The sequence below is a fragment of the Grampus griseus genome (genome assembly GCF_964374135.1).
Source record: "Grampus griseus genome assembly, chromosome: 8".
NCBI classification, from domain to species: domain Eukaryota; kingdom Metazoa; phylum Chordata; class Mammalia; order Artiodactyla; family Delphinidae; genus Grampus; species Grampus griseus.
The window spans coordinates 103683758-103710100 of NC_139002.1; the positions used below are offsets into that span (position 1 = coordinate 103683758).

The 26343-nt window shown below is 58.8% G+C and overlaps 2 protein-coding genes across 3 annotated transcripts; one reads left to right on the forward strand and one right to left on the reverse strand.

Moving 5' to 3' along the window:
* The first annotated feature begins 1546 nt into the window (after positions 1 to 1546).
* SIPA1 (signal-induced proliferation-associated 1) lies at positions 1547 to 10745 on the forward strand. The gene is made up of 15 exons (XM_082659447.1): positions 1547 to 2318; positions 2965 to 3092; positions 3179 to 3355; positions 5487 to 5661; positions 6387 to 6490; positions 6729 to 6886; positions 6972 to 7581; positions 7895 to 8169; positions 9100 to 9318; positions 9437 to 9548; positions 9644 to 9752; positions 9844 to 9945; positions 10033 to 10087; positions 10298 to 10376; positions 10467 to 10745. The coding sequence occupies exons 1-15, from the start codon at positions 1646 to 1648 to the stop codon at positions 10611 to 10613; spliced, it is 3123 nt and encodes a 1040-aa protein (XP_082515573.1). The 5' UTR covers positions 1547 to 1645; the 3' UTR covers positions 10614 to 10745.
* A 3296-nt stretch (positions 10746 to 14041) lies between these two features.
* On the reverse strand, positions 14042 to 23426 carry RELA (RELA proto-oncogene, NF-kB subunit). Of its 2 annotated transcripts, none has more exons than XM_082659448.1 (11): positions 23347 to 23426; positions 22738 to 22764; positions 22484 to 22635; positions 22203 to 22351; positions 21227 to 21318; positions 20741 to 20872; positions 19775 to 19879; positions 19342 to 19554; positions 16400 to 16480; positions 16239 to 16313; positions 14042 to 15458 (listed from the first exon to the last, which is right to left on the reverse strand). In XM_082659448.1, exons 1-11 carry the CDS (start codon positions 23351 to 23353, stop codon positions 14836 to 14838), a joined length of 1656 nt encoding a protein of 551 aa, XP_082515574.1. In that variant the 5' UTR covers positions 23354 to 23426; the 3' UTR covers positions 14042 to 14835. The 2 variants fall into 2 exon arrangements, with proteins under 2 accessions (XP_082515574.1, XP_082515575.1); XM_082659449.1 differs by lacking the exon at positions 23347 to 23426 and adding an exon at positions 23219 to 23312.
* Positions 23427 to 26343: the final 2917 nt, after the last annotated feature.

Sequence of the window (26343 nt, forward strand, 5' to 3'; positions counted from 1 at the left end):
CTGGAGCTTGGCACATGGAGCCAGGGCCTGCATCTGACACCACACACTTAACACAAGGCCAGCTGTGCTCGCTTCGCCTTCCTTTCGGTCTTCCAGCAGTGTTGGGAGGGGACAGGGATAGTTAACCCCATTTTAGAGGTGAAAGAACAGAGACTCAGGGTCAGTGTCACGAACTTGTCCCAGGAGAAGCCAAGGGAGGAGGCACTCTGAGCCTTACTGGGTCCTGGAGCTTTAGCTGAGGGGTGCAGAGCCTCTGCTCCCATCCCCTCCTAGCCCAGCCCTACACAGTGTCACCGGATGATGCACAAAGACTCACCAGCAGGTGCCTGCACCCCTAGTGGGTCACCCACATCCCTGTCCCAGCCACCCACTCCATCCTGGGTTCACCTGAGGGTGACTCCCCCTCACATTCTCATACCACCCTTTGCACCTGCCCCTGGTCTCGACACATTTTTCACACTTAAGCTGGTCCCTGGGGCCTTGGGTGTCTCACTCTTACATCCTGTGAGACCTCGAGCCTTAGCCCAACCCCCCACCTGCCCCACACCTACTCACACAGTGTTAGGAGTGGGGAGGTACAGCACTGTTTAGGCCCTGGAGATCGGCAGGCCCAGGTTCAAATCCTAGCTGATATGGAATTGCTTCAGTCAAGAGCATCCCCTTATCTGGACCTCAGTTTGTTTGTCATATGGGGTTCAGATTCTCCTCTCAGCATCAGTGGGGCCAGGTAGGCAGAAGTCCCCATGGGTCCCAGTTCCAGCAAAGGGGCCTGGTCAGCATGACTCCCTCCTGTACCCCCAGGTATGGCTACAGAGGCCTGCAAGAGGGTGAGCCCAGGCCTGTCCTTCAGGTTAGGTTGACTTAGGTCCCATGACTGAGCTAATGTGATCCCAGCACCTTCCTCAGGATGTGGGGCCGGGCAGGGGACTGGGCCCAGAGTTGGGGCCACTTCCCGTGCTGAAGGAAGTGCTCTTGCTGTTCCTGCTGCCCTGCCAGTGCCCCCTGGGAACCCCTGTGTCCTTGAGGTACTGAGGCCGTGAGGGCCAGGGCATTGAGACCCAGCCTCTGGGTGCTCAGCTCCTCTGGGATCCTGGAGGAAGTGGGAGGAGCAGGGAGGAAGGTCTCTGGGGACAGGACGTCCTCCCTTTGTCAAGTGGACAGGACCCAGACACCAGTAGGCCCATGGGTTTTCCGTCGGAGCGGAGACAAATCATCTGTCCGGTTGGGCCAGGTCTTGGTGGGGACTCTCACTCTGGGCCCAGACCAAAGCCAAGGTGTGTGAGTGGGGACTGGGGAGCCCTGGCAGTCCCAGGGCTGCCCAGGCTCCAAGACCCTCAGGGCCAAGGCCCCGACAGCCCTGCCCAGCACTAAGCTGGAGGAGGGGGCTGGAAACTTCAGCCCCAGGCAGACGAGGAAGTGGCCAGGAAAGCGGAAGCGGCTTTGATGGTCGTGGAGGGGGCCGGAAGTCAACCCGCATGGTGGACCAGGCTGGGGGCCCGGGTTCCTGTTTTCTCCCCAGGCTCCTCTGAGCAGACCCCTCCTCCCTCAGGGCAGGAACCGGCCTGCCGGCTGGGCACCAACCACCCGTGCCTGCCAATGCGGCCCGGCACCCGGAGAGCCAAGTCCCCAGGTCCGAGGCACGCCCATGTGGGCCGGCGGCGTGGGGAGTCCTCGGCGGGGCCCAGCCCCTGAGCCCACCGATGACCTCTTCGCCCGCAAGCTGCGCCAGCCGGCGCGGCCCCCGCTGACGCCACACACCTTCGAGCCCAGGCCAGCCCGCGGCCCGCTCCTGCGCAGCGGCAGCGATGCGGGCGAGGCCCGGCCCCCGACACCGGCCAGCCCTCGCGCCCGCGCCCACAGCCACGAGGAGACCGGCCGCCCCCCCGCGCCCCCCGCCCGCTTCTTCTCCGACCCGCTGGCGCTGCTGGGGCTGCCGGTCGAGGAGCCGGAGCCCGAGTTCCCGCCCGTGCCCGAGCCCCGCTGGTTCGCCCACTATGACGTGCAGAGCCTGCTCTTTGACTGGGCTCCGAGGCCCCGGGGGACGGGGGGCCACGCAGAGGCGGGCTCTGGGACCCCCGCCTCGTCTCAGGACCAGACTGTCCGCTCCGACCTGCTGCTTGAGGCGCCTGGCTTCGTGAGTGAGCTCGGGGGTGAGGGCGAGCTGGGACTGGGTGGACTGGTGTCTCCACCTGTGCCCCCCTCACTGCCCAACGCGGCCGTGTCCGTCCTGGAGGAACCACAGAACCGAACCTCGGCCTACAGCCTGGAGCATGCAGACCTGGGCGCTGGCTACTACCGCAAGTACTTCTACGGCAAAGGTGAGGGGAGGGCCGCTGGGGAGGGGCCAAGGTCCCTGTCACCTGTGGTGAGCTGTCCTTTCCCTGTCAACTCCCTGGCCACGTGAAGGGTCGGGCTCTGTCTCTGGGCCGAGGCTGCCCAGCTTTACCCACCTCCCTAAGACCAAGCCCAGCCTCCACCCAGCCAGGCATGCTCCGCTGCCCCCATCTGGTTCATCCTTTTGCTCCTCCCGTCTGGGGAGAGATTTCCTATGGACATTTCTGTGAGGTGAAAACTGAACCCCTGCACCCGGGAACCTTGTTCTCATCAGTGCCCACAAGGGAGGGCCCCAGACATCCTGGGGAAGAATATGGGCATGGTGGGCGAGGCCATGCAGGATCTAGGTTTTGAAGCAGGCAGGCATGGCCCCCCTGGGTCTGGGGCAAGATATATCATCGGTGAGGCTGCAGAAGGGGTGAGGCCTAGCACCAAGTGTATAGGTGCCGACAGGAGTCAGGATCTGGGTTGGTAGAACGTGGGCAGGGCTGACGAGGGGACTGGACTTAATCTAGGATCTGAACTAGTGTTGTGGTGGGACCTGGAGCGGGGACTTTGGTGGACGTGGTCGAGCGAGGGTGGGACTGCTCAGGGGGGCGGATCTGGTCACCCACCGCCTGCTTCCCCCAGAACACCAGAACTTCTTCGGACTGGACGAGGTGCTGGGCCCGGTGGCAGTGAGCCTGCGGCGGGAGGAGAAGGAGAGCAGCGGAGGGGGCACTCTGCACAGCTACCGCATCATCGTGCGGACCACGCAGGTAGGCCGAGGTCATGGGAATTAGACCGTGGATTGCCTTCTGAACGGCCTGCACGTATCCTGAGCGCCCCTATATCCCCTCCTTAGCTCCGGACCCTCCGTGGCACCATCTCGGAGGACGCGCTGCCGCCAGGGCCCCCGAGAGGCCTGTCCCCAAGGAAGCTTCTAGAGCACGTGGCATCGCGGCTGAGCCCGACCTGCCTGCGCCTGGGCTCAGCTTCACCGAAGGTGCCCCGCACGCTGCTTACGCTGGACGAGCAAGTGGTAAGTGGGTGGGACAGCCCTGCCCTACAGCTAGACCTGGTCTGAACCCAGCCTGCCCAGCTCCTAGCCACCTAGCCTTGACCCTGATCCTGGGCTGGATGGGGACCCCAGGAGAGCTGCCTTTTCAAAAGGAGGGCATCAGAGGTCATCTGGAGCCTTGCCTCTCAAAGTAAGGTCTGTAGACCAGCAACGTCCGTATTATCTGGGAGCTTGTTAGAAATGCAGATTCTCGGGCTCCACCCCAGACCTACTGAATCTCAGAGCCCACACTTTAAGAAGATCCCAAGGTAATTCCTATGTGCATTTCAGCTGAGGAGCGCTGATCTGACTGCCACCCCCTCTTCCTGCAAGTCCCTCTCCTTCCCTGTCAGTTTTCCCTGCAACGCCCTGCTTGGTCTCCTGCCAGTCTGGGGTGCTCACTCCTTCCTGGGGCTGCCCATTCCACTGTGGGACCACTCAAGCCCGCTGAAGGTCCTTCCCTACCCTGTGCTGAAAGCTGCCTATTGGCCCCGATTCTCCTCCTCTGTCATTCAGTCTGTTAGTCATTCAACAAACATTTCCTCATACCTTGGTACCAGGCCCCAGCTGGATGCTGGAGACCTGTCTAGACCAGATGCTGTCCTTGAGTAGCTCACAGACAGGTGTGGGAGAGAGACTGCAGAGAATCATGGATAATGATGGAGCAGGATAACAGGGACAGGGCAATGTCGAGGGCTCTATGGGGCACCAAGGTAGCGCTGACAGCCCTTCCTTGGTTCAGCATCATGGAGGAAATGCAAGAGCCCAAACCAGGAAGAGCAGGCATTTTCTGGACAGAAGGAACAACTTGGGTGAAGCTTAGAGACTAAAAACTGTCACGTCAGGGTCCTGTGGGCAGTTCAGCAGGACTGGAGTAGGACTTGGGGGGAAGGGGTGGGAAAGGCTGGCCTTTGGTCCTGAGGGCACCGTGGAGCTGTGGAAGATCTGAGAGGTTGAGCAGCCCTCTGGCTGTAGTGTGGGGGCTAGACTGGAGGCCAGGCTGAAGGCTGTCGCTGTGATCCCAGCCAGACGTGGTGGTGACGATGGCAGAGGTGAAGAGGAGGTGACAGTCCAGGGACAGAGTGGATAGCCTTTGTGGCCGACTGGAACGGTGGGGGTGTTGTGAGATTGCCCTGCTTCTCGGCCGCTGGGAGCGGTAGTTTATGGGGGCAGGGACCCTGGAGGATGAGTGGTGTGGGGGGGGAGTCATAGTGAGGAGGTGAGGTGCCAGGGGCTGGAAGGACATCTGGGCAGCTGCAGCTCGGGAGAGGGGTCTGGGCTGGAGGCAGAGTTGGGGGTATCATTCCGTGGAGATGGCTGCTGTGGCCACTGAAGGTGAAGAGCGTGGCTGGGGAAGAGGCCCAGACATGAGAGGGTGAGGTCCCTGGGGTCTCAGGCAGAGTGAAGTTCCAGTTGTCCCAAGTGCCAACTAAGGTGAGAGGGTGCCAGGATGAGGCTGTGCCCGTGGCCGTAAGAGGGGCTTGGGGTTTAGGAGCTGGGGTGGAAGTGGGGCTGTAGTGTGAGGAGGGATGAAATGGAAGTGGGGACTGTGGGTGTAGACGCGCTTAGCAGGAAGACGGGAGGCCAGAGCTGGAGGGGCCCTGGGCTTGTTTGCGTGGTGGCAGAGCGCCCTGAGCTGTGCACAGTTAACCCCAGATGCAAAGGAGCCACAGGAGCCGGGGGCAGAGAGTAAGCAGAGGTGGTGCAGGGCTCCAGGCCTCCAGAGGCTGGGCTCAGGGTGCCTGGCATTTGAGGGAGGGGAGGACAGGCTGGCCTTGAGATAAGGAGGATGACAATGTGGCCATTAATTGGGATCGAGCGCACTCTGTGCAGGGTCCTTTCCGTGAATCACGTCCTCTATGGTCATATGACAACCAGTCCCCTCCCGGTTCCTTCTCACCTTGATCTCCTCTGCCCTCCTGAGCGCTGGGAGCAGGAGAGACAGAACCCACTTGATAAGCGAGGACACAGAAGTGGCTTAGAGAGGGCAGAGCTCAGGCCACACACGGAGGCTGTTCTGCCCCCAGGCCAGTGTCCTGGTCCATTCCCCAAGGCCCAGGGGTGCTGCTGGGCGACTGAGGCCTGTGCCTTCTGCCTGTGCCCTCCCCCGCAGCTGAGCTTCCAGCGCAAGGTGGGCATCCTGTACTGCCGGGCGGGCCAGGGCTCGGAGGAGGAGATGTACAACAACCAGGACGCAGGACCCTCCTTCATGCAGTTCCTCACCCTGCTGGGTGACGTGGTGCGGCTCAAAGGCTTTGAGAGCTACAGGGCCCAGCTGGACACCAAAAGTGAGGCCCAGGGGGCCCGGGGTGGGGGCAGACCCATGCTGAGGGGCAGGCTGCCTTGGTGAAAACCAGCTGTCTGCTCGCTTTTCTGTCCCATCTTGTCCTGGGTCTGGGGCCGGGGGTGGAGAGTTCTTTGGGTAGGCTGAGGACGTGGGTCTGGGGCTGCAAAGGCCAAGCCATGGCTGGGAGGAGGGGCTGGGACTATCCCCCAAGGCCCCGGTGCCCTACTGCCTGAGTGGGGTCAAGGGGGTTTGTAGGCACCACCCTCACCATCAAACACACATATTCCACCAGCCCAGACCCTGCCTCCCTGGTTGGAAAGGTCCCAGGGTCCCTGGAAAGTGTTTGTATCCAGCACCTCCTGCCTGCCTTCCACTCTCTCAGCTGCTCCACACATGCTGGTGCCTGGGCCAACATCTGTCTTCTCCTGGGACATCCGCCCCCGACTCCCTGTTAGCAGGCCATTTCTCATTTCTGTCTTCATTCTATCTCAGCATCCCCCCATCCCAATCCCAGGCTGGAGGCTGGATTCTGTGGGGGGAGGGGAAGGGGAGCAGCCAAGGCTGAGGCCCTTGGAGCTCATGGCCTGGACCTTGGCTGGTGGCGGAAAGGGGTTGTCCACCTGCTGGCTGGGGGTACAGAGGCTCCAGACTGCAAGCAGGATGGCAGGTTCAAGCCATCCAGATTTCCCTTGCTCTCCCTCGGTGTCCCCAATTAACTGGCCACAGCGGATTCCACGGGCACGCACTCCCTCTACACCACGTACCAGGACCATGAGATCATGTTCCACGTGTCCACGATGCTGCCTTACACCCCCAATAACCAGCAGCAGGTGTGAGGGGGCCCTGGGGATGGGGGCTGGCTATGGGCTTCTGGGGACCATGGAGGGGTGCTTTGTGGGTGGCAGTGTTTGAACCTTGGTCTGAACTCTGCTGACCCCTAACTACGCTCCAGGCTAGTGTCCCTCCCCAAAGACAAACACCCCAGGCCTTCACCAGGGGCAGGTGGGGGGAGCCACTGGTGCCCAGGCTCTTAGGTCTCACTCACATCCCCCACCTTCTAACCCCCAGCTCCTGCGGAAGCGCCACATTGGCAACAACATTGTGACCATCGTGTTCCAGGAACCCGGCAGCAAGCCCTTCTGCCCCACCACCATACGCTCGCACTTCCAGCACGTATTCCTAGTCGTGCGGGCCCACGCGCCCTGCACTCCGCACACCTCCTACAGGTGGGCGCCCGGAGTTCCAGTTCTGCCAAGGGTAGGTCTTCCTGGGCCCTCCCTTTGCCCCTGACTACCGCCTCCTTCCCCATAGGGTGGCTGTGAGCCGCACCCAGGACACCCCGGCCTTTGGGCCAGCTCTGCCCCCTGGCGGAGGTCCCTTTGCGGCCAACGCCGACTTCCGGGCCCTCCTGTTGGCCAAGGCGCTCAATGGCGAGCAGGCGGCGGGCCACGCACGCCAGTTCCACGCCATGGCCACGCGCACGCGCCAGCAGTATCTGCAGGACCTGGCCACCAACGAGGTGACCACCACGTCGCTGGACTCGGCTTCCCGTTTCGGCCTGCCTTCCCTGGGTGGGAGGCGGCGGGCGTCCCCCCGGGGCCCGGGCGCTGAGCTGCAGGCGGCAGGGGCGCTGGTGTGGGGCGTACGCGCGGCGCCCGGGGCGCGGGGCGCGACCGGAGCCGAGGAGGGCGGCCCTGACGGCGCAGAGGTGCCATGCCTGCTGGGCATCTCGGCCGAAGCGCTGGTGCTGGTGGCGCCGCGCGACGGCCGTGTAGTCTTCAACTGCGCCTGTCGCGACGTGCTGGCCTGGACCTTCTCCGAGCAGCAGCTCGACCTGTACCATGGCCGCGGGGAGGCGATCATGCTGCGGTTCGACGGGCCCCCCGGCCAAGCCGTTGGCGAGGTCGTGACGCGCCTGCAGGTGAGGCGCGGGAGTAAGGTTGGGGTGCAAGGTCCTTGCGCGCGCGCGCAGCGGGGAAGGAGCCTGCTTTGGAACCCCTCGTTCCCGCCGCCTCTCCTGCGAAAGGGGAAGTCGGGGTGGTGGGGCACACCGGGAGCCTCGCAGGGATGGAACTGGGGGTCCCCAGGCCCTCTTTTGCGGGGTGGGTGGCTAATACCCTCCTTGGGCGTGTGGAAGGGCCCATGTGACCTGGGACGGTCCCCGGGGCTGGCGCTGGGGCGGCCCCTCCTCCGTTAGCCCCCCTCACTCCCCGCCCCGCCCCGCTCCGCCCCAGCTGGTGAGCCGCGGCTGCGAGACCCGCGAGCTGGCGCTGCCCCGCGACGGCCAAGGCCGCCTGGGCTTCGAGGTGGACGCCGAGGGCTTCGTCACGCACGTGGAGCGCTTCACGTTCGCGGAGACGACGGGGCTGCGGCCCGGGGCGCGCCTGCTGCGCGTGTGCGGCCAGACGCTGCCCAGTCTCGGCCCCGAGGCCGCTGCCCAGCTGCTGCGCTCGGCGCCCAAGGTCTGCGTCACCGTCCTGACCCCCGACGAGAGCGGCCGGCCCCGCAGGTCAGGACGTTGGGACACAGGGAGGTGGGAGGACCGGGCAGCTGGCCACCACATAGCCCGTGCCTCCCGTGTGGCCATTAGCGACAGGAACCTCGCGGGGAGGCCTTTCCTTCTTGAGAGAATCCCGCGTCTCTTAATCTCTCTGAACTGCACTATCCTTATGGGTAGAATGAAGACTATTAAGCTGGCGTCTTCACCGCCCAAAAGATCCAAGAGCAGCCCCCGCTGTATTTCTCACAGACACCCAATACACACTATTGGTTACTTACTGCATTAAACCAGGGATATGCGGACTCTTTATGTAAAGAGCCAGAGAGTAAATATTTCAGGTTTTCTGGGCTATCTGGTCTCTGCTGCAGCCACTCGGCTCCATCACGGGAGCACAAGAGCATCCAGAGGTGACATTTAAATGATGACTATGGCCTCATGCCATGAAAACGAGTTATGGACCCTGCAACGTGAATTTTATGTGACTTTCACATGTCATAAAATATTCTTTTTATTTCTTTCAACTGTTTTAAGACTGTAAAAGCCAACCTTAGCTTTCAGTACAAAAACAGGCACATCTGCTAAGAAAGAAAAGACAAAGGCAGAGGCTGGATTTGCCCCCAGGCAGTACTTTTTGGATCTCTATGCTAAGTGGTTTTCCCGTTATTTAAATCCTCACAGCAAACTAGGAGATCAATACTATTATCCCCATTTCACAGATGGAGAAACTGACATTCAGCGTCATTTGCTTAGGATTCACAAGGGCAGCACTGTGATGTGAACTGAGGTCTGGACAAATGGCCAGTAGCCAGGCAAATATTTTTCAGTGTTGTCAGAGAGTTTGGAGAGTTCTCCTCCTCCTGGAAGCGAGCCTTGGGCACAGCTGGGAGTGGGGCTGGTGATGCTGGTGTTCCTGCCTGACCTACTCCTTCCTCCCCCCAGGAGCTTTTCGGAGCTGTACATGCTGTCTCTGCAGGAGCCCAGCCGGCGGGGGGCTCCCGAGCCAGTGCAGGATGAGGCCCCAGCAGTGGCCCTACTGGCCACCACGAAGCAGCTGCTGCAAGTGTGCCTGAACGATGGCAGTGGTCCTCCAGGGCCCGGGGACCTGGCCGAGGAGAGAACCGAGTTCCTGCACAGCCAGAACCCTCCATCACCCTGCAGGTACGCCCGCTCGGCCTTCCCTCTCCTCTAGCCCACGAGGCTGGACGGGAAGGCCTCTGCAAGCAGGGTCCACGGGTGGGGGCAGCTTGCAGTGCTGAGCCGTCCCTGCTCTCCCCAGCTCCCTGTCCGACGAGGCCCCAGTCCTGCCCAACACCACCCCGGACCTCCTCCTTGCCACCACAGCCAAGCCGGCAGCACCCAGTGCTGGCAGGGAGACACCCCCCACCCAGGTGAGCAGAAGCAACTCTCTGGAGCCCAACCAGCAGGGGTGGGCACCGTGGTGATGGTGGGCATCACTGCATCTATACCCACTTCTGCCCCCCAGGACGGGCCAGGCAGCCCCAGTGGCTGTGAGGACAGGGGTGACCCAGCCCCGGAACTGAGGGCCTCCTTCTTGCCACGAACCTTGTCTCTGAGGAACTCCATCAGCAAAAGTGAGTCTGGAGCAAGGTGGGGGTCTAGGAGCGGGGCAGGAGGAGGCCTGGCCTGCGCTTCCCTAGCTGAGCCCAGCTCCGGTGCCCACAGTCATGTCAGAGGCGGGCAGCGAGACCCTGGAAGATGAGTGGCAGTCCATCTCAGAGATCGCCTCCACCTGCAACACCATCCTGGAGTCGCTCTCCCGGGAGGGTGAGGCCACCAGGGCGCTGCGGGCGGAGCCAGGGTAGGGCTTTCTCCCTTTACCTCCCTGCCCAGACGGTCCCTCTGTCCCCACAGGGCCACCCATCCCAGAGAGCAGAGATGCCAAGGGAACTCCAAAATCTGACGCTGAGTAAGCCTCACATCCGATCTACCCCTTCACCCCATGCCCAGTGTTCGTGCCCACCCATTGGAGTGAAGCTCTGTCCCAGGGCTCTGCTGTAATGTACACCCCAGTCAGAAGACAGGGGGTGGGCTCCTCTCAGGCGGGTGGGTCTGGGAACCAGCCCGTGGTGCCGCACCCTGCCCTGGTCTCACTGAGTTCTGAATCCCATGTTCTCAGGCCAGAACCCGGGAGCCTGTCTGAGAAGGTCTCTCACCTGGAGTCCATGCTCAGGAAGCTGCAGGATGACCTGCAGAAGGTGACACGGTGGCTGCGGGTCATGGGGAGTCACAGGGCTGCCCACGCTGGCTGGCCACGCTGACTCCCGCCTCGCTCCACCTCCCCCCAGGAGAAGGCAGACAGGGCGGCCCTGGAGGAGGAGGTGCGGAGCCTGCGACACAACAACCGGCGGCTGCAGGCCGAGTCCGAGAGCGCGGCCACCCGCCTGCTCCTGGCCTCCAAGCAGCTGGGCTCCCCCACCAGCGACCTGGCCTGAAGCTGTTGGGTCCAGCCTCAGCCTGGCTGCGGACCTGCTGGAACTGCCCGGTCGCTCGCTCGGGGCACCTGGGCCATACCAGGCCCTGGGCCCTCCTCAGGGACTATCCCTGCGCGAGGCGCATCTTAGCACTGCCCCCGCTCCCCGGCCCATTATTTGGTGGCATTTTGGTGGCGAAGTTGCCCCTCTACCCCATCCCCGTTTGTAAATATTCTGTGGAGAAAAGGGGACTTCAGGGAATAAAGAAGCCACCGTTATTTGTGTCCACACAGGTGTTCATGACGTGATGGGGGAAGGGGCTTTGCCCCCTCAGGCCCCGGCCAAGCTCCCGGGACAGGGGCTCAGAGTTGGGCTGGCACAAACTGAGGGGTTCTCTGAGGCTAGGCCACCCTTGGCTTCTGTCCCACAAACATTGGTTTGGTCTGTTGGGAAGCAGGTGGCCACACCCTGTACCTATTCTGCTTAATCGTTGGAGCCAGGCCCCTGCCCTAGAACCAGACCTGCGGGGCTGAGATCAGAGGCAGAGCCCCTCTGGGCGGGAGAGGAAAGGCGCTTAGGGGCCAAGGGGCACCTGCCCATGCCCTCTTTAAAGGCCCTGTCCCCAGTACAGGCCCCGCTCTCCTCTCTGTAGACACTGAGCCCCCAAGCCTGGCACTCCCTCAGTCACCTGGCCAGATCTGGCAGGCCCCAATTCCAGAGGTAGTAGCTTCTCTGCCTTAGTTGCCTGAGAGATGTTTCCATGTCCCAGAGGAAATCAGCCCTTGACCCACTTCTCTCCTCACCAGCCCATGACCCCTTGTTCCTCAGCAGGCTGGGCCCTTTCCTGTGAGTGGCATCAGCAGGTCCAAACTTGAATCGTGTCTAAACTGTTTTCTGGATCTGAGGCCCAGACAGGGCACTGACTTGTGCAGCATCACATGCCTAGTTCAGCCCTGCTGAGACTCAGGCCCTGGGGTCCATAAACTCAGGCTTTGGCAGGATGAGCTTGGCTCTGAGAAACAGCTTCAGGGGCTCAAGCTTCATGGAGGAGGTAATGTGAGGGCTGAGGGTTCTTCTGTTTTTTATTTGTCTGCCTTGGGTCTTAGTTGAGGCACGCGGGATCTTCATTGTGCTGTGTGGGATCTTTAGTTGCGGCATGCAGAATCTCGTTCCCTGACCAGGGATCGAACCCGGGCCCCCTGCATTGGGAACATGGAGTTTTAAACCACTGGACCACCAGTGAAGTCCTGGGGCTGAGTTTTAAAGGTTCAATGTGGGGACATTCGATCCCTGGTCAGGGAACTAAGATCCCATGTGCCGCAAGGTGTGGCCAAAATGTAAAAATAAAATCAAGGCTCAGTGTCCTGTTCACCAGGTAGAGAAGGCAAAGGGATCCTGGGTAGAACCAGTCTGGGGGGCCTGTTGGACTGGAGTCAGCCTACGTAGGGACCCAGGGTCAAGGAGGCAGGAGCTGAATCAGAAAGGGCTGTGAATGGGTGCACTAGAGCTCCTGGACTAGCAGTTCCCAGCACTGTGTCCCAGCTTTCACCTGGTGGACTGTAGTGAGGAGCCCTCACAGTGCAGGGTGGAAGGCTCTGGTGTGATAGATGTTCAAAGGGAGGGTGATGTGATTTGGGTGTCAGAGCCCTTCGGCTACAGGGAAGGCAAGGCCAGGGAGGAGGCTGTAGTAGCAGCCCCAGTGGAAGAGGTGGTGGCTGAAACTAGATGACAGCAGTGGAGATGAGAGGAACTGGGCACATTTGCCAGGACCCAGTGAGGAGGTGGACTCGAGTTGCTAGGGGAGAAGATGCAGAATCCACGGTGGTGGCCAGGTTTCTGGCTGGAGCCCCTGAAGGATGGTAAGGCCAAGGCTGAGATGGGGAGGGGGAAGGGCAGCCTGGGGCTGGCTGGGGTTCTTTGGAACACGGAGAGTTTGAGAGGCCTGAGGGATGTCAGTGTGAGATGTCCAGTGTGCTGGCGCACTGGAGAGAGAAGTCTGGGCTGGAGACAAGGATTTGGGACTGGTGAGCCATGAGCATGATGAGGTCACTCAGGGAGTGTGGGAAGGACCGTGAGAGGGCTTCTGGGGGTCACGGGATGTCACTTCAGGACACTGGGAAAGCCAAGAGCGAGGCACAGCCTGGGCTGGAGGACCTGGGCTCGCTCATTCCCCTCTGGGTCTCAGGTTGGCCACACTGCGGGCAGCTCTGCCATCAGTTTCCTCTGGTTAGCCTTCTCACCCTGCCAGGTCCCTCCTGGCGCTCGCCCTCGCCCCATTTACAGCGCCGTTGCTCCATCAAGCCCCACCTCCCCAAGCACCGCCCCGCCCCCTCCCCCCCCCCCCCCCGGCAGGTTCGCCGGGGTCCTGACCTGGCCACCATGCTCGGGTTCCGCCCCTCGCGCGTAAGTACAGCTTGGCCTGGTCCCAGAGTGGTCCACCTGCTTCAGACCCTGCCCCCTGAACAAGAGCCTGGAGCAAAGCACGATTCGCTCGATGCTTTCCGGTTCGCCAACATTCCGCCGCCAGCTGGCATCTTTCCTCGTAGACACCGTCCCATCGGAGTCTGCACCCTGGGCCTACTGTGTTCCCAGGGGACTCGGTAGATTTGCAGCACGTCCCACTGAAACCCGGTTGCTCCTGCCTTCACCCTCCCGCAAAACCCTGCGACGCCACCGGCCTCAAGATGGGTTTTCCTGAAGCGCATTACCTGGCGTCCCTATTGTAGACTGCTATCCTTGCGCATGCGCACTAGCGACGGCAGGCCCTAGCGGGCCACGGCCTCTGGCGACCCTGCTTTACTGCGCGTGCGTCGGGCCAAGCCGGAAGTACGTCCAGTTCTAGTCCCTCTGGAAGTCGATTTGTTTTTGTTCAGGACTCCTGGGCGCGCGCGGTGGTGGAACGGCGGCTTCGGATTTAAGATTTCCTCGGTGCTCCCAGGGCAAGGTGTCAAAGCATAGACCTTTACCTGGCACCTCCCCTTCCCCAACACATGCAAACACTCCCTCATCCATTTACGGGATGAAATCCAAACCTCTTAGCCCCGCGTTCTTTATCTTTCACAGAATGAACCCATCGAAACTTTCAACGTCGTCTCTCTTACCCCGCTCACCTACAAACGCTGGCTAGTCCCTCTGCGAAATCCACCCTCCTCTGTTGATGTAAGACCTGAAGCTAGCGTGGCCTCTGTGAAACCCTTCCTGAAAATGCTCCATCCCCACAGCTGCTGGGCCCTACCGGGCTCTCACTAGGCTGGGACCTCCACCCACTCCCACCCCCTGGCTGACTGCTCTCATCCACCGGCTGGTATCCAGGGGTTTCCACAGGCATCCTCGGACTGCAGGCTCCCGGACGGCAACGTATTCATCCAACTCTGTATCACCAACGTCCAGCCTGAAATGACCAGCAAAGAGTGTGCTGTTTGCTGAAAGAAGGCAAATCTCTGGCCAGCTTGGCAATGAATTTATTAGTTCAGAGTAGAAAAAGCAATAGTCTATAAACGCTTTGATTCTTCACTAAAAACTGAGCCTTTTGACTGGAGAGCAGTCAGCCTGCTCTCCCCCTGACCCTCCAAACAACTCGCCCTACTACTAAGGCACTTGAGAAAAGGGGGAACAGAGCAGTCTCAGAGAGAACCTCCCTGGATCCTGGAGAAGGCCAGTGCTATCCCACCAGTTCCCTTCAACCACAGCCCAGCAAGGAAAGAGCTGGCAGAGCCCTCTGCAGGGTAGGAGGGCCAGCCCCTCAAATGCTGGTGGTTTGGCACAAAGAACGCCAGCACCACACAGGGGCTGGTAACAGGGGCATTATTTTGGCTCAAGGTGTAAGTGAACCCACGATTTGAGGCAGACACTTGGTAATAAGGCTTTGTGGCCTCAAAGGCCATAGCTCCAGCCTGTCCCTCTCTCTAGGAGAGTACTAGAAGCTGGAGGGTGGGGTTGAGGGACCCCAAAATTCCCTATAGAGACTGGAGCTGAATATCAGGATAAGGGAAGGAAGAGTTTGAGTTTTCCCAGCTCTCCCCTTTCCAGAGAAGTTAATGCTTCTGCTTAAGCACCTCCAAAAAGAGAGAGACAGCTACTGCCAATAGAAGAATAAAATGCACCCCCCTCCCCAGAAAGACATCACCCAAAGAAGTAGGGGGCAGCTGGAGAATACCCCCCCCCCCCCCAGAATCCGTAAGTGCTTGCTTTGGGAGGGCTTGCAACCCAGTGCTCTGGGCAGGGCAGGGCAGGTCCCTGCCCTTTAGGAGCTGATCTGACTCAGAAGGGCTGAGAAGTCCATGTCCGCAATGGAGGAGAAGTCTTCATCCCCTGAGAGGAGGCCGTTGGTGAGGCCAGAGGCTCCCAGGGGAGTGGGAGCTGGGTCAGGGGGCCTCTGGGACCCTGTCACCAGACGAGTTATAGCCTCAGGGTACTCCATCAGCATGGGCTCAGCTGTATGGGGGGCCATGGGTACACCCTGGTTCAGCAGCTGCTGAAACTCAGAGTTGTCGACGGATGCCAGGTCTGTGAACACGGCTGGATCTGTGCTATTGCCGAGCAGGGCCCCCAGGTCTTCATCAGCGTCAAACTGCAGCTGCAGCAGAGCCTCTGTCAGTGTCCCTTCCCCAGCCGGGTTAGTCTTGGGGGCAGGTGGGGTCACAGCCTGAGCAAGGCCTGGGGCTAGGACGGGGCCAGGGGCTGGGGCCTGGGCCAGGGCTGATGCCATGGCTGGGGCAGGGGCTGGGGCCTGGGCCAGGACTAGGGCAGGGGCCGGTGCCAAGGCCGAGGTCTGGCTTGGGATCTGCCCAGAAGGAAAGACCATGGGGGAGAACTCCTCAAAGTTGATGGTGCTGAGAGATGGTGTAAAGGGATAGGGCTGGGGAGCTGGAAAGAGAAACAGAGAGGCAGGGGTCACAGAAAGCCTCAGAGGCCCACCCCAGCCTCTGGACCCCAGCTGCTGTCAAGACTGCTTAGGTCAGTCCTTCTCTGTGCCGTCACGGCCAGCACCCTAGCACCCTCCTCTTAATGCAATCTGCCCTCGCCTGTAAGGTCCAGCTCTAGCCGCAACTCCTTGGAGCGTTCCCTGTCTACCCTAGCCCACAAAACTCTCACAGCCTTTCAGAGGAAGGGACGCTGTCAGAGCTGGCGAAACCTCATCATACAGCTGAAAGACCAAGCCCTAAGTGGGCCTGGGCCCCAGCAACACCCAGTAAGCAGGGGGTCGTCATTCTTCTTTGAGCCACGTTTTGCTACTTCAGAGGTGATTTTTCTTGTTGCCCCACCTCAGTGGGGGGCTGGGGGCAGAGACTGTGCATTTTTGAAACTTCTGTATCTCAAGGTCTCCAAGGTCTCCAACGTGGGGTTTAACTGGCATAGGGGTTCTCATCCCCAAGAGGCTGCTGGTTCCGGGGCCACACCTCCAGAGCCTCTGATTCCACAGGTCTGTTAGGGGCCCAGGAATCTGCATCTTCACCGCTTCCCTGATGGCTGTGACACAGGCAACTAGGCCTCAGGCCCTGAGAAACAGGAGCCCAACAGAGAGCAGCCTTCAGACGTCTGCTGCTGAGACTGACTGCTCATCTCCCTCCCAGAATGGGTCTAAACCACGCACTGAACAGATTTGAGCCTATAGTTCTGGTGGGGCAACCTTAAGGAAATCCTTACGTGGCTTGGGGACGGAAGTTGAGCTGCGGGAAGGCACAGCGATGCGCCGGGTCGGAGGCCGGTGGTCGGTGGGTCCTGTGAGGCGAAGTCTGGGTCAGTTCATGGCGCCCAAGGTCCCCCTTCCCCCGCCTTCTCTCTAATTCTCCCACTGCCCCTCTTACCATTGAAAGGGCTCTTTTTCATGATGCTCTTAAAGGTCTCATACGTTCTTTTGCGTTTCTCCTCAATCCGGTGACGATCATCTGGGAAAGTAGTGGAGAAAAGCGGGTCTTACTCTCCCCAGTTGGACCCCCAAAGCTCTCAAAGGACCCTTGGGAGGTAGGTGACGGGACAAACTTCCCGAAGACCCTTTCTCCAAACCTTCTCAGCCAATGAGAAGAGCTGTGTGACTCTGTGACACTCAACAATTGTAAGAATGGGGACTTCCCTGGCGGCGCAGTGGTTAAGAACCCGCCTGCCAATGCAGGGGACACGGGTTTGATCCCAGGTCCGGGAAGATCCCACGTGCTGCGGAGCAACTAAGTGTGTGCCCCACAACTACTGAGCCTGCGCTCTAGAGCCTGTAAGCCACAACTACTGAACCCATGTGCCACAACTACTGAAGCCAGCGTGCTGCCTAGAGCCTGTGCTCCGCAACAAGAGAAGCCACCACAGTGAGAAGCCCGCGCACTGCAATGAAGAGTAGCCCCGGGCTTCCCTGGTGGCGCAGTGGTTGAGTCCGCCTGCTGATGCAGGGGACGCGGGTTCGTGCCCTGGTCCGGGAAGATCCCACATGCCACGGAGCGGCTGGGCCCATGAGCCATGGCCACTGAGGCTGCGCGTCTGGAGCCTGTGCTCCGCAACGGGAGAGATCACAACAGTGAGAGAGGCCTGCGTACCGCAAAAAAAAAAGAGTAGCCCCTGCTCGCTGCAACTAGAGAAAGCCCGCGCGCAGCAACGAAGACCCAATGCCGCCAAAACAAAACAAAACAATTTTAAGAATGCCATGGCTTTGTGAGAAGACCTCTGTTACCTCAATCTGCCCTCTGAAGGCCACACAGGTACTCCCAAGTCAGGGGCACAGCTGACATCCTTGTTCCCCTCCAGCCTTGATCAGGCCTGGCACTGTGCCCTCTGCTCTCTGGGGCAGCCCAGGCATGACAGACCAGCTTAAGACTTCAACAGACTCTTAATCTTCTCTCTGATGGTTTCAGAGTTCAGTCTGAAGCTTTCAGAACTTTCTAACTACTGCTGCACTTGGATAACCCCAGAGGAATCAACGCCAACAGTCCAAAGCCAACCTCACCATCTCACCTCAGACACCTGGTTCTGGTTCTTTCTCCTTCTGTGTTCCCTCCCTACCTCTCTGCCCTGTCCCCAAACCTTGGACACATCCTCAGCATCTTCCTCTTTCTCACTCCCTACCATTCAGCCCCTAGACACATATTTACCAAGCACCTACTGCGTGTCAGCCTCCGTTTGAGCCACTGGGATATGGCCCTGAGTAAGCAGACAAGGTTCCTGCTCCCAAAGTTGACATCCTGATGACAAAGGGACGAAGACACAACCACATACAAGTGATAGGAGCTCTGAGGGAGAGGCACAGGGTGATGTAACACCACCAGAAGATCAAGGAATCTAGTTTAAAGGTGTCCAGGGAAGCACTGGTGTGAGCCCATCGCGTGAAGATCTGGGGGCCGAGCATTCCAAGCAGACGCAACAGCTAGAACACTGGTCCCGAGGGGGACTGGGCTTGCTGTGTGTTGTACGCAAAGGGCCCATGGGGCTGAGAGTCCCCGAGGAGGCCAGCAGTAGGTGAGACCGGCTCGCTTTGCACTCCCTCTGCAAGGTTCACATGGCGCCTCCTCTCCCAGGATGACCAAAACGTCTTCCAAAATGGCCTCCCCACCCCGAGTCTCCCGTCTCAGATCCTCTGCACGCTGCTGCCAAAGCGAGCTTCCAGATCTGCTCGTGTCACTTCTCTGCTCAGAAACCTTTGGTGGCTCCCCACTGCCTTAGGATGCAACCGTGGATGAATGCCTAGAGTCCAACCTTCAAGGCCCTTCTGGGGCTTCCCTGGCAATCCAGTGGTTAAGACTCTGCACCTCCACTGCAGGGGGCAAGGGTTTGATCCCTGGTCGGGAACTAAGATTCCACATGCCACGTGGCACAGCCAAAAACAAAACAAAACAAACAAAGAAAACCAGCCCTCCTGCCGGGGCCTGCTCACCGCCCACATCAGCTCCCCCCTCGAAGCTGTCCCCAGATGTGCTGTGCTGGGCACCCTCCTACACCCGTGCCCTTCCAGATGCTGCGCCACCTGCCTAGAAAATGCACTTCTGGGTCTTTCTCCAACTCAAATGGCAACTCCTCCAGGCAGCCGGCTCCAGCTCCCACGGTATTTTGCACACACCTCCATTTCGCACGTTACTCTGTAACTTAAGGCTCTGTTTTGCATGCGTGTCCTCCTCATGTGCCTGAGTTTCCAAAGAGCAGGGCACATGTCTCATTCATTTTTGTATTCAGATTACCTGGCACAGGCCCTGGCACCAAGTGGACACTCAGTGATTATGTGTGGAATGAACTGATGGCCGTTTTGGGGGTTGTTTTCTAGACTCTATTAGACAGTTCCCAGGGCAGGAAACACTCTCAGGCTGGATGACGGACTTTGAATAAAGGATCACTCCAGCTATTCCTATTTGATCAGATACCCGAAAGCCTTGACCAAACCATGGCTGTGTGGTAGTGATAAGAGAGATCCGGTGTGGCAACAGGACCCTGGAGCCAGATGGCTTGGGTTCAAATGAGGTCTGCGTCTGCCGACTCACTGAGTATGTGACCTCAGGCAGGTTAGATGCTCACTCCCACCTCAAAAGGTTCATTAGAGAATAAAATCAGGTAATTCGCTGATATGCCTGGAATAGGGCCATGCCCGTAATAAGAGCTCAGTAAGTCTTGGGTATCGTTACTATTAAATGAGGCAAGAAAGATAATCTGATTACTGTGTAAATCCCCGCCCGACTCCAGCTTCTGACCCTCACCTACAGCTGCCACATCCAGGCCTGGCCTCACTCCCATTGGCTGGAGCCCAACAGCCCTGCTGCTACCCTCCCCAGCTGGGTACCTGTGTCTGGCAAGTACTGGAATTCCATGGGTTCGCTGAGCTCCCGATCGGAAGGCCGCCGCAGCTGCATGGAGACGCGCACGGGGGCCTGCAGGCTGGGGTCCGCATAGGGGGGCGTCCGGAACACAATGGCCACTTGCCGGTGCACATCAGCTTGTGAAAAGGAGCCTCGGGCCTCCCAGCCTGGTCCCGTGAAATACACCTCGATATCCTCTGCCAGAGATGGGGTGGCTTCGTGGGTCACCGCGCTCAGCTCACCCAGCCCGCCACCCCCTACAATTGCTGCTACTTATCTCTGGACATACATCGCCCTACTGTCCCCAAGGTGTTGGGGGAGTGTCTACACCAGTCCCCTGACACTCACCCCATGTCTGCTCAGCCCTGCCCTTCACCTCCTGATCCAAAGAGCACAGCCCTCCTCCCAGGTATGTACCTTTCTGCACCTTGTCACACAGCAGGAAGATCTCATCCCCCCCAAGGCAGCTCCCGGAGTTCCGATTCACTCGGCAGATCTTGAGCTCGGCAGTGTTGGGGGCGCCTGAGGGTGTGGGAATAAGGAAGGAAGCCCTGAACCACCGGAGGTCTCCTGGGCTGACCTGCAGGGAATGCAAGGCTCCTGCCCAGCCCAGAGCCTGGGCTGTCCAGAGCTTGCTGACTGTACCTCTGCAGCCAAGGTCCGACCATTCCCACTGGCTCCTCACCCCAACCAATTCAGCAACTGTTTATCTGCTAGCACCTACTCTGTCCCCAGCTCTGTTCTAGGCCTGAAGAATACAACCACGCACAAAACCTAAACGTCTCTGCCCCCACGGAGCTCACAGTCCAATGTGAACCAAGGGGATCACAACTCCTCTTTCTCCACCTGACCCAAGCAATCTTCAAGGCCCATTCATACCCACCCTGGCAATGAACCCTTCCCGCCTGACCCCCCGGTTCATCCTGGTTTCTGGGCCTCGGGGCTCCAAAGGCCTTTTATTTTCACTCATCCTGCTGGCTACTTAATTAAAGACTGCAGTTGATCTACGTCGGCCCCATTCATCTGTGAACTTCCTGTGAGCTTTCATCATTGAATTATTACTCGCTAACATTATCTCATTTCTGGGAGTTCATTTCCTGGAGTCATTAGTACAGTTCTGGGCATACCACCCTCTTATCACGTATTGGAAATGCCTGTCTCCCATCTGACTCCCTGCCAGCCTGGAAGCTGCACCTCGAGGGCAGCTCTGGGTCTTCTTTGCCTCGTCTCTCCAGCCAGCACAGTTCTGGGCACAGAGGAGATGATGAATCCGCTGGATGACCGGACGAAGCCAGAGCAACTTCTGCAGGCCCCCGTGCCCGCCCCCACTTCCTCCTCACAGGTCCACCCCTCCTCCCTGCCTGCAGCTCCCTGGCCACTCACGGTTGTCAAAGATGGGATGAGAGAGGGCAGGCGACAGGCGTAGGGGCCTGCCTGCCGGGTCCCGCACCGTCACCTGGAAGCAGAGCCGGACAGCATTCAGGTCGTAGTCCCCACGCTGCTCTTCTACGGGAACTGCCAGAAAAAGAGATGGTCAGGCGAGCCTGGGCAGGGGATGGAGCGGGACGTGTGTGTGTGCAGGGGTGAGCTCTGGGTTGGGAGGGCTGTTTGAGGGCATGTGAAACGGTAGGAGCCCTAGAAAAGGAGGAAGAGAAGGTTCTAGACCCATCACTGACTCCACTTGTGACCCTGGATGCCACGTTCCCTATGTCCCCTCTCCGGGTCTCTTTCCCCAGTGGTAAACAGCAAGATTCCATCTGTACTGTGGGTCTTGGCCAGCAAGGGACAGATGAGGGGAAGGTGGCCTCGGGGCGACAGAGGCTGGAGGTGCTCCAGGCAGGTCCAGGCCTTTGCCGCCGCCGCCCTCACCTTGGAAGGGGTTGTTGTTGGTCTGGATGCGCTGACTGATGGCCTGCTCCAGGTCCCGCTTCTTTACACACTGGATCCCCAGGTTCTGGAAGCTGAGGCCCCCCCGGGCATCAGTCCCACTGTCTCCAGAAGAGCATGGGCCCTCCTGCCTTGCCCACTCTGCCCGTTCTCCCCCACCCACTCGCCAGGTGAGCACTTCGTGCTTAAGCCCCTTGAATGGTCCCCAACCATGCCACCGTGAAAGCCACTCCCTACTCTGGCTGACAAGGCCCTGTGCCCTGGCACCTGGCCCCTGTGGCAGTCCCTGCCGGCTCCCTACCCTCTGCCACAGGGGCTTCTTCCCCTTCTCCAAACACATGAAACTCATTCCCACTTCAAAGGCTTTTGCACCCGTTCATTCTGCTGGGCGTGTTCCTTCGGTGCTTCTCTGCTTTCCCACATTTAGGTCTTACCTGCGAGAGGCCCTTCTGACCTCCCAATCCAAAGAAATGAGACCGGCTCCTTCGCCTCCCCCACCTCGGGCTCTTCTTCCAAACTATTACTGCTTTACTTCCATCACTGAAATGGTGACTCCCTAACAGTATCTTGTTTAGTTATTTGTATATTTATTTATGGCCTGCCTCTGTCAACTAGTATGTAAGCTTCAGGGGAGACCGGTGGTTCAGTGGTTTTCTTTCCCGCTATGAGAGATGTGACACTGAGCGACTCGCCTTTCCAGCCACAGGGGTTAGGGGTTCAGAGGTGAGCAGGGACCCATTCCTTTTCCATGGAGCTCACAAGGAGCTCCTCTCCGCTTGAGAGAGGAGACACAGACAATTTCAAGACAAAAGAATCTGCTTGCAGAGCTGGGGACAGAGCAAGGAGTGAGGAATTCTGTCCTCCCTCCAGAAAGGAGTAACATTGTAACAGCTACACAACTGCCCCGCCTCTCCGCCTTCCGTCTCACCACCACCCCTGCCACCCATGACAAGCTCACCTGTGGATGCAGCGGTCCGGGCAGAGCTCAGCCTCATAGAAGCCATCCCGGCAGTCTTTCCCCACAAGCTCATGGGGGTGAGGCCGGTGAGGGGGGTCCTTGGTCACCAGGGAGATGCGGACTGTCCCTGGCCCCGTGTAACCATTGATCTGTCCAAAGTACAGAGAGAACCCTAGAGGCTCAGAAATTCCAGGCTCACCTCCCAGACACAGACTGTGTGGGCCTGAACGCAAGTCCCTCCCATACTGACTCAATGTCCCCCACCCGGGCGCTGTGCTGACCTTGATGGTAGGGTGGGTCTTGGTGGTATCCGTGCTCCTCTCGCCTGGGATACTGCCTGCTGAGCGGCCCTCACACTTGTAGCGAAAGCGCATGCCCCGCTGCTTGGGCTGCTCGATGATCTCCACATAGGGGCCGGAGGCCTGGGCCGGCTCTGTGGGGGACACGCGGGCCAGCCCCCATCAGATGGCTGACCCCATTGCCCCTGGCCCTGGGGAGCTCGTCCCAACCCACTGAGAAAGGATGGCCCACTTACCCGCGGGGAAGATGAGGGGAAAGAGGTCTGAAAGGAGAGGGAGACAAGGGTCAGCACAAGCCCACATCCTGTCCTCACCAGGGAAGGCCTGCTTCCCCACAGCGAGGAGATGGAGCCAGGCCCCTTCCCAGGGACACGGAGTCGGGGCCTGACACCTGGATCCTGCAGGGAAACTAAGGGGCAGGGGTAAAGGAGCCAGAAGCACCTGCTTCCTGAGGGAAGCCGGGGATGGGGCCTCCCTCCACCAGGGGAAACTGAGTCAGGGTCTTTTCTATTTTCATAAGTTAAACCAAGGGAGGGCACCCTCACCCCCCATCCCGAGAGGAAACTGAGTCATATACATTCCCCCCTAACGAGGAAACTAGGTCGGAACTGCCCCCCCGGACCCCGGGGGGAAACCGAGTCAACGCTCCCCCCACACCCCACACCCAGAGGGGAAACTGAGTCAGACCCCCGAACGCCCAACCCCGCCCCGCGCCACCATCCGGCCGGCCGCTCCCTGCGCAGCGCCCATCGGCGTAGGAAGGGTCGGAAGGCGACGCAGGGGCTCCCGCCGCGGTCCCGGCGGCCCCAGCGCCGCCACCCCGCGGGGTCAGAGGTCGCCCTCACCGTCCATGGCCGGGGTCCCGGGGGCGGGGCCGGGGTCGCAGCTGGGCCCGCGGCGCGCGCTACAGCAGAGCCATTCGCCAGAGGCGGAAATGCGCTGCGCGCGCCCGCCGCCGCGTCACTGCCGGGAATCCGACCGCGCTTGCGCGCTGGGTCGCCGCCGCCGCCGCCGCCCCCGCCGCCCCTCGCGAGGGTAAGGGGCGAGTGAGCGCCACGCGGAGGACCGGGAGGCCGTGCGTGGCGACGCTGTTGTGGACCGGGAGCCAGTGCGCGCTGCGCGGGGCACCGAGAGGCTGCTCGCTTGGGGCCCGCTCCCGGGGCTGGCGGGGCGGCTCGGCTCGTCCCCGAGTTCGGGCCCCGCCTGGAGGGCGGGGCCGGCGATTACTCACAATGTTTTTAGGGGATTTCGGGGCCCCCTTCCTCCGATCCGAGGAGTTTGGTGATGTCACCCCGAGCCGGGTCTGGAGCAAAGCCAGGGCTGCCGGGCTTCGACCGCCCGCCTTGCGCAGGGAAGGTCTCGGGCCTGCTTTGCCCTCAAAGGCCAGGTGGCTGAATTCCTCACGGTTTCCTAGTCGATAAAAGTGCTGCTCAGTGCTTCTCGGTGGTTGTTGCCGCAGAAGCACTTTTTAATTTCCCGTCCTCCCCAATCTGGCTGCAAGGAGGGGAAAGGGAAATGCCCGGGCCTCTCCACCTGGCAGTGCTTGGATCGTGGGCTTCGCGGATCCTGCTGCACGCTAGGGTGGCCCGAGGCTCCGCGCCGCGTCCGCTCCCACAGGCGAGCCGGGCCCAGGCTCATCTGTTTAAGATCACCCACACTGCCGGCCCTCGGGGGCAATGGGAGGGCAGGGGGCACCCAGAGGTAAATCTCTGGAGCCTCGTCTCTGCAACCTGCCGCCTCTGTTTTAGAAGGTCCGGGACCCCCAGGGGCCGCTTGAACCCTCAGGGTCACGTCCCGCCCCCTGTCTCCCCAGGGCTTCCTCCTGGGGTCCAGCCGTCTCCCAAAGCATTCCCACTAATTAAACGTCCTGTAACTCCTCGCCAGGGATGCAGCGGTCCGGGCAGAGCTCAGCCTCCCCCAAGGCCAAGCCCAAGGCACGTTCGAGCGGGGTGAGGGTGGGCCTGGAACACCGCGCCCCCCCACCCCCCAAGGCGGCTTCCTCATCCCAGAGTGAGGATGCTCCATGGCAGGCGGCAGAGTCTTCCCCAGATGGAGGAAGACTTTTTATTTTCTCTAAGTTCGTTCTAAATTAGGGAATCATGTGGGAATTGGAAAAGATTGGAAATTCTGACTTTCTTTCCCAGGCTCTAAAAAAACAGGAAGAGAAAAGTGAAAACAGTTACCACCCCTCCCACTCATTTCAGTTTCTCATGTGGCTGCCCGGATTAGAAAAGTCACCTTACTTTTTATGAGGAGGCAGACGTCAGGACGACAGAATGGATTAATTATAATCCTTTTAAAATTATTTATTTATTTATTTATTTTTGGCTGCGCTGGGTCTTCCGTTCCTGCGCGGGCTTTCTCTAGTTGCGGCTAGCAGGGGCTACTCTTTGTTGCGGTGCTCAGGCTTCTCATTGCAGTGGCTTCTCTTGTTGCAGAGCACAGGCTCTAGGTGCGAGGCTTCAGTAGTTGCAGCACTTGGGCTCAGTAGTTGTGGCTCTTGGGCTCTAGAGCGCAGGCTCAGTAGTTGTGGCACACGGGCTTAGTTGTTCCAGGGCATGTGGGATCTTCCTGGACGAGGGCTCGAACCCTTGTCACCTGCATTAGCAGGTGGATTCTCAACCACTGTGCCACCAGGGAAACCTATAACCTTTGATTAATGATCATTGATCAATGATCATTGATCCTGGCATGATCCTCTTTTAAAAATTTATACATGTATAACTTTTAACTTTTAAATTAATATGTTGAATTCCAGTGTACCCACTGCAAAACTCAAGAGGCTGGATAGAGCACCAACAGGACTTAACATCTACCCACGTGTCCTCACCTGTTCATCCCCTCCTTATCCCTGTGTCTAGCATGCCATCATCCAGAATTCTGTATTTGTTATTCCTTTGATTTTTCTAAAGAAAAAAAAAATTTAAGAAAAAAATTGTACTCACGTATACATGCCTACACAATGTCATGTTTGGTTTTGCTTAGTTTTGAACTTCCATGAAGAGAGTATCATGTTATTTGTTGTCCTTTGTTATTTGCATATTTCACTCAACACCTTACTAATATTTGTCTGTTTCATAGTTTATTCAGTTTTTTACTGCTGTATACTATTCTGTAAATGTACCACAGTTTTTTATTTATTCATTCTGAGGATGGCCATTTGGGTTTCCAGTTTGTTGCTATTATAAACAGTGTTGTTAAGAACATTCCTGTGAATGTCTCCTGTTACACATGTATCCAGAATTTTCTTGGATATATACCTAAAAATGATTTTTTTAGAGTATAGAATTTCTCTTTATCAGTTTTCAGAATAATGCCTTGGTTCTTTAACATCCTCTAAAATTGATTAGTAAGCATTTAAAAATATCTTAATGAATGCATGGATTTAAGCATATTTGATGTGCTTTAATCTATTACAATTTTTATTGAACTTCAAATTGTTCCATCTTTGGCCAGAATACATAAATAATTCCTAAAATTCAACAATCAGAAAAACCAAACAACCCAATTTAAAAAATGAGCAATGGGACTTCCCTGGTGATGCAGTGGTTAAGAATCCGCCTGCCAATGCAGGGGACACAGGCTTGAGCCCTGGTCCGGGAAGATCCCACATGCCGAGGAGCAACTAAGCCTGTGCATTACTGAGTCTGTCTGCACTCTAGAGCCAGCAAGCCACAACTACTGAAGCCCGCACGCCTAGAGCCCCTGGTCCGCAACAAGAGAAGCCACTGCAATGAGAAGCCCGCCCACCACAACGAAGAGTGGCCCCTGCCCGCCGCAACTAGAGAAAACCCCAGTGCAGCAACGAACACCCAATGCAGCCAAAATAAATAAATTTATAA

Excerpts from the sequence above, each read along its gene's own strand:
- RELA (XM_082659448.1), bottom strand. Across the intron at positions 19,880-20,740 it reads TCATCCCATCTTTGACAACC|GCGCCCCCAACACTGCCGAG; the intron begins GTGAGTGGCCAG and ends CCACACCCTCAG. Across the intron at positions 16,314-16,399 it reads GAAAAAGAGCCCTTTCAATG|GACCCACCGACCACCGGCCT; the intron begins GTAAGAGGGGCA and ends TTCGCCTCACAG.
- SIPA1 (XM_082659447.1), top strand. The coding sequence starts at position 1,646 with ATGTGGGCCGGCGGCGTGGGGAGTCCTCGGCGGGGCCCAGCCCCTGAG. Across the intron at positions 9,319-9,436 it reads AACCCTCCATCACCCTGCAG|CTCCCTGTCCGACGAGGCCC; the intron begins GTACGCCCGCTC and ends TGCTCTCCCCAG. Across the intron at positions 9,946-10,032 it reads GGAGTCGCTCTCCCGGGAGG|GGCCACCCATCCCAGAGAGC; the intron begins GTGAGGCCACCA and ends CTGTCCCCACAG.